At 38.3% G+C, this 6,091-nt stretch overlaps 1 protein-coding gene across 1 annotated transcript; it reads left to right on the forward strand.

Annotated features, from left to right (window-relative positions):
• The first annotated feature begins 849 nt into the window (after window positions 1-849).
• On the forward strand, window positions 850-5,064 carry SGOL1 (shugoshin-like 1 (S. pombe)). Its single transcript, XM_010087933.1, has 8 exons — window positions 850-985; window positions 1,066-1,259; window positions 1,610-1,714; window positions 2,198-2,262; window positions 2,421-2,572; window positions 3,148-4,005; window positions 4,519-4,690; window positions 4,923-5,064. Exons 1-8 carry the CDS (start codon window positions 850-852, stop codon window positions 5,062-5,064), a joined length of 1,824 nt encoding a protein of 607 aa, XP_010086235.1.
• The last annotated feature ends 1,027 nt before the right edge of the window (window positions 5,065-6,091 follow it).

The raw sequence follows: 6,091 nt of genomic DNA on the forward strand, positions 1-6,091 counted from the left end.
GTATAGACTGGAAGAAGAACTCCTTGAGAATAGCCCTGTGGAGAAGGACTTGGGGGTCCTGGTGGATGAGAAGCTGGATATGAGCCAGCAGTGTGTGCTTGCAGCCTGGAAGGCCAACTATGTCCTGGGCTGCATTAAAAAAGGGGTGGCCAGCAGGGAGAGGGAGGTGATTCTCCCCCTCTACTCTGCTCTTGTGAGACCCCATCTGGAGTACTGTTTCCAGGCCTGGGGTCCCTAGCACAAGAAAGAAGTGGAGCTCTTGAAACGGGTCCAGAGGAGGGCCACAAAGATGATCAGAGGGCTGGAGCACCTCTCCTACGAAGAAAGGTTGAGGGAACTGGGCTTGTTTAGCCTGGAGAAGGGAAGGCTCTGGGGGGATTTCACTGTGGCCTTCCAGTACTTGAAGGGAGCCTATAAGCAGCAGGGGGAGCGACTATTTACAGGCGTTGATAGTGACAGGATGAGGAGGAATGGTTTTAAACTAAGAGAGGGGAGATTTAGGTTAGATATTAGGAGGAAATTTTTCACTCAAAGGGTGGTGAAGCAGTGGAACAGGTTGCCCAGAGATGTTGTGGATGCCCTGTCCGTGGAGGCATGCAATGCCAGGCTGGATGAGGCTCAGGCAGCCTGCTCTAGTAGTTGGCCTGCCCACCCCAGGGGGGTTGAAACTAGATAAGGTCCTTTTCAACCCAGGCCATTCTATGATTACAATTCCATGTGCATATATGCAACTTAAAAATACCATGAGCCTTACTATTGTTTCTTTGTTGCTTTTCTTTTGGCCTTGGAGAGCATTGTGCAACACCAGCTTAATGAGTTCTTTACCTTTTATATTTCTGAAGGTAGAAGATGACTGAACACTTGAAAAAGCCCTTCAAAGACAGTCTGGATGATATAAAAGAACGAATGAAAGAGAAAAGAAATCACAGATGGATGAGGTTGGGTAAAACTAGCCAGATCTCTACTGCGAAGTGCAAAACAGCAAGTAAGATGCTTAGATATCTTAATAGTTTTCATAATTATTTTTTTTTAAGCTAAGTTGAAATACTCGCTGTTCTGTTGCAGCTAACAGCTCCATGCAAATGAAGAGCATCCAAGCAAACAACAGAGCTCTAGCTCAGGCTTTGCAAGAAGAAAAGCTCAGACTGAGGGATGCTGAGGCTACCATTCTTAATTTAAGGAAAGATTATCAAGATCTGAAGTTTCAGATGTTTGACTTGCAAAGAAGTCTTAGGTTCCAGCAAGCACAAGGACTTGAGGTATTTTTAGTAATAACTTTATGATTTAGTGAAGTAGAACATCAGAGTCTGCACCAATCCACTGACATCTTTATGATCTTAAATGTTTCATAAAAAATCAATATATAGAACAAGTTTTCTCATGTTTTTCACCTAATATGGTTATCAATGAAATATTTTTTTCTGGCTACTCTTTCTTCTTTAAAATCTATCTTCTGTTAATTTTGGGTTTGTGGGGTTTTTTTGTCACAGTTGAAGATACCTGACACGGGTATCTTTAGGACTTGGTTATCTCAAGACTGGTGAGAAGTTATCACACTGGTGGTTCATGCTAGAGTATAACAGTATATTTTTCTTCTTTTGTCCATTAGAATCAACTGTCAGCTTTGAATGAGATAATTTCAAAAGTTTCTCAGAATTTACTGAACTCAATTGATCTCCTTGGGCCAGCAAAGAATTTGTGTTCCACAGGTGTAGTAAGTATCTTTTTCTCTTGGGGAGCAGGATTTCTGTTGATTCTTCCCCTTACTCGCAGCATAGATGCACACAGTTTTTGCGATTTGAGCCTTAGTTTGGAGGTAAGATTAGTCCCACCATTCCCAGTATGACATGGGGTATCACTGTGGGGGGTGTAATGGTTTGTTAGTGGAACTGAGGCTCTGCTACAAGGCAGTAGGGACACCCAGATTTTCTATGGGTTTGTGTCTTGTTCCCTGTGCTATCCTCACAGTTCCGTCCTCTGTTTGCTGTCTGTATGATTGGGCTTGCTATGAATGTGCTGACTTGCATGAGCTGAGTATGTGAGATCCTATAGCACTTTGTGTTAGCCATCCAGAAAGAAAAAGAGTCAAGGGCCTCTTTTGGCCCTTCTGTGGGTAACTTGGCTGTTGTCTAAAATTTGTATTTGGTGCAAGCTTGTTTCAGCTATTTAGTCACAGTAAGATTTATTTTGTTGACAGAATCAGAGAGGGCTTTCTTCAGTTCTTGAAAATAGTTCCAGTGTCACAGGACAAATACATTCAGTGTAAGTATCTTTTATTAATACCTATTTATATGTGAAAATTCTGTTACAGTAAGCTTAATTTTCTGACTGGAAAAGGGAAGAAATCCAATGTAATTAAGCAGTTCATTTAATAAAATATATTGCACTTCAGTAAATACTACCTTTGGTATTTTCTCTAGAGAACCTCTACAGTGTGCTGATGGAGGTGGTCAAGTACTTCCAAGTGGGATGGAGGCTGATAGTGATAGAAATGAGCTGGCTCATTCTGTGTCAGAGATCTGTGAGGAATCTGACAATGCCGTTTCCTTAATCAAAATAGTTCCAGACAAAGGTAACTAAATCAAAGCATCAGACATTGGTCTATTCTGAATCAGGAAAAAAATGTGTGTGTATAAGTTTAAAATGTAATTACTGCTTTTGAACTAACTTAAATAATTTTCCACTTATTATCATAAAGGGTAGATACTAATGTTGACAACTGGTAAACTTTTTGAATTAAGATGCCTAGCAAAAGGGGGAGGAATTTGAAAATGCTTTGTCTTCTATATACCTGTGATCTAGTTTCATTATCTACCAAACAGTTCAACAGAGTAAAGTCATCTTCATGCATTATCATTTATGAAATCAACAATTGTTAACAAAGCAAAATACTTGGAAAAAGAAATGACCTGTAGATAACCTTTCCAAACAGAACAGTTTAGAGGAAAATCCTAATCTAGTATACTTAACAGCTTTCTGTCTGGAAGCTGTATTAAACAGAGCTTATCTTGATTGCCAAATGCTGGTTTATACAAGTATGTGGAAAAAATTCTAAAAATAGTCTTAATTAAGTTCAGGATTTGCAAAAAACCTTTCTATATTGTTACTATTTAGCCTTAATGTGACTTTTCCCTCCCCATTTACAAGGGCAAATATCTGATTTTCATCTGGACAACACAGGGTCAGAGCTGGAAAATGTTTCTTCAAACAGAGCGAATGGATTTGGTAATGTGTTACCAAAAAGTGTGTCCACCAGGCATTGCTATTCAAAGATGAGAAATCACAATGAACCTGGCACTAGTGTCTTGGAGCATTCAGAAGGACCTCATTCTACAAGAGAGCTTTCCAAGAAGGATAAAGTTAGACTTGAGGAAAGTCTAGAGAAGTGTACTGTAGAAAACATAAATTCAGGTATTTCTCAGTTGAATGAAAACACCAGCTCTGAATCTAACTTGTTGAGGCAGATAGATTCTGTAACTGCACAGTTCAACTTGGACAATAATTCTGATCGTAAACAACGTGCCTGTAAAAGCAGAGAAGACTCTCGAATAAGGAAAGAGAAGCATCAGAAAGGAAAACTGGAATGGCCTAAAAATACTTCCAGACAAAGACCAAAACAAGGACAGCGAAAAGAAGCATCCAAAGAAAAGCTTGATTTCTTGGGTGGCTCCAGTGATGCTTATGACTTTCATTTTGAAGAGCGTGTCCATGTTACACCTTTTCGACAAAAAAAGGTGAATGATGGAGTTACTGGTGTGGACGACAAAGACGTATCTGAGACTAATACCACTGAGTCAAGTGATATTGAAGAAGATTCTGATGATAGCCTCTATGAACCTTATAAATCAAAAAAAAGGAGAAGTTCAGTGGACAAAGATGCATCAGCAGTCCACGCCAGGCCAAGGTCTAAAAGATGTTTGGCACAGCGTGAGCAGAAACCATTAATGAATAATTTCCATAATGAAAAAGAGACTGAAAGCAATAAATCAAGTGACGAGTCTGTTAGTAAGTGCAAAAAGTGTTCTGTAATTGGTTTTGTTTTAGTGAGAGATAACATTGTTTAAGGGCTTTAGGCTTTTTTGTTTTAGCTTTTTAAATAAATATGAAGAGAATAATGTTATAAAAATCATTAGATTCATTCTTCTGTCCTCTTTTTTTTTTTCTGCAGCAGAAATTGGAATGAAACATTATGTTTTGTTAAAGAAGTTAAGAAATGAATTAGTACTGTATTGTAGATGTGTTTAAAGATGTATTAAAGCTGAGGAAAAAGAGGATAACAAGATTATAAATTGAGAGAGAAGTGGAATAACAAATCAAACTTTGCCTGGCACTCCTTAGTGTTGTTTTTCCAAATTAAAATTCTCAGTATGTGTTGATCCTCTTATGTACACTTACTTAAGCATAAAGATGAAGATAACAGTTATAGCTGAGAGTCGCTTCATATCTAGTATGTTCACTGACATTCTCTTTTAAGCTAGCTTGCCTGAATTGTCTTAAGTGTGCCTAATCTTTTCCCAGGTCAGCCTTCTGAGCCATCCCGTGGCCATCTTTGTGATGTTACCAATACTGCTTCATTGCTCCCCAGCACTGGGAATGCACCTGTCATCCCAGAAGGTGAAGGACCACGATCTTCAAAACGCAAGCGAAGCTGTACTCTTACTGTGAACTATAAAGAACCAAGTATTGCAGGGTAGGTGTCTTAGTTTCCAGTTTGATATAAAGCTCGTGATATTCCATCAAATGGAGTATTTGAGGGGATTAGTTAAATATTGTAAATAAGTTCTTAGCAAAACATTCAAAGAGAGGTCTCATTTTAGTAATCTGAAATAGTTCACATGAAACTGAACTTACTAGCTGAAAGTAAATGTTTTAAGTGATGCGGGGAACAAAACTTAATTTTGCCTTTTTTTTGTTGTTAACAGGAAACTCAGAAGAGGAGATCCATTTACAGATACAAATTTTTTGACTTCTCCAATTTTCAAGCAGAAAAAAGATGCTAAACACTATTCTCTTAAGAAAAAATCTCTGTCAAAATACAATGAGAAATTTGTTGGTTGTCGTTGAGATTTCCAGTCATAGCGAAACTGTGCTCGCTCCACAAAGAAAGGAAACCTTTAATCCAGGAAACTATTGTTGTACCGTGTCTTACCTAAATATGCAATGATTTCCCTGTGTCTAATGTTAAGGATAAAATATTAAAGGGTTTTGTTTTTAATCCAGTGACTTGCTTTTAATGACATAGAAGACACAAGACTATTTTTATAACTAAGGTGATTCCATTAAACTTTTTGAGAGGAGCCATCTTTACATCATGCATCTGTGAGTATATCACAACTGTCTGATGGAAAAGATGGTGAATGTGATTTTTATGACTTATACCCTGCTTGATCTCTCAGTGATTAGCAAAGGTGAACTTTAGGCCCTTAAGATAATTTTTTTTGAGGGGTTTGGGTTTTTTTTAAATAACAATGTTTGTACAGATTTTGTTTTTGTAATGGTTGTAGTTTTATATTGAAGCTCGTAATAAACTTCTTAATGTTCAGAAACAGCTCAGAGTGAGTTTGTGGGGTTTTTTTGCATGGTTTCCCATAGTTGCCTCAACGATAGCAGTGTCAGCTATGGGCATACTGCAAACCAGTGTACTCCTTCCCCCATTTTATGCAGCATAAGCGTTGTTTAGAAGCAAGAGTGCCAGTTGTAATCTGATTATGTAGCTAAAGCTCTCAAAAGTTGCCAGTAGGGTTGGTTGATACTGCTACGAATGTGAATTAAACCTAATTAACTTAACCAGATAAGAACAAAGCAAATTTTACCTGTGCAGGTTTTGGGGAGTGCTCTGCTTCAGTGGAATGCAAGCTGCTATTATAGGACTTGATAATAATTTTGGCCCTGCTTTGTCAGTGCCTTTACCAGAGGAAGATCTGGTAGCGCTATAGACAGTATGATAGAACACTTATAAACTGCCCAGCATCATTTGAAGGGTGCAGAGCACTCAAACTAGCTTTTCTGTGCTTGAGAAACACTTCAGAAGTATTAGTGGATATGCAAATACAAAGAAGAATAACAATAAGAAAACCTTCTACAGGTACAT

This window comes from Pterocles gutturalis, unplaced genomic scaffold, assembly GCF_000699245.1.
Source record: "Pterocles gutturalis isolate BGI_N339 unplaced genomic scaffold, ASM69924v1 Scaffold40901, whole genome shotgun sequence".
Classification (NCBI taxonomy): domain Eukaryota; kingdom Metazoa; phylum Chordata; class Aves; order Pterocliformes; family Pteroclidae; genus Pterocles; species Pterocles gutturalis.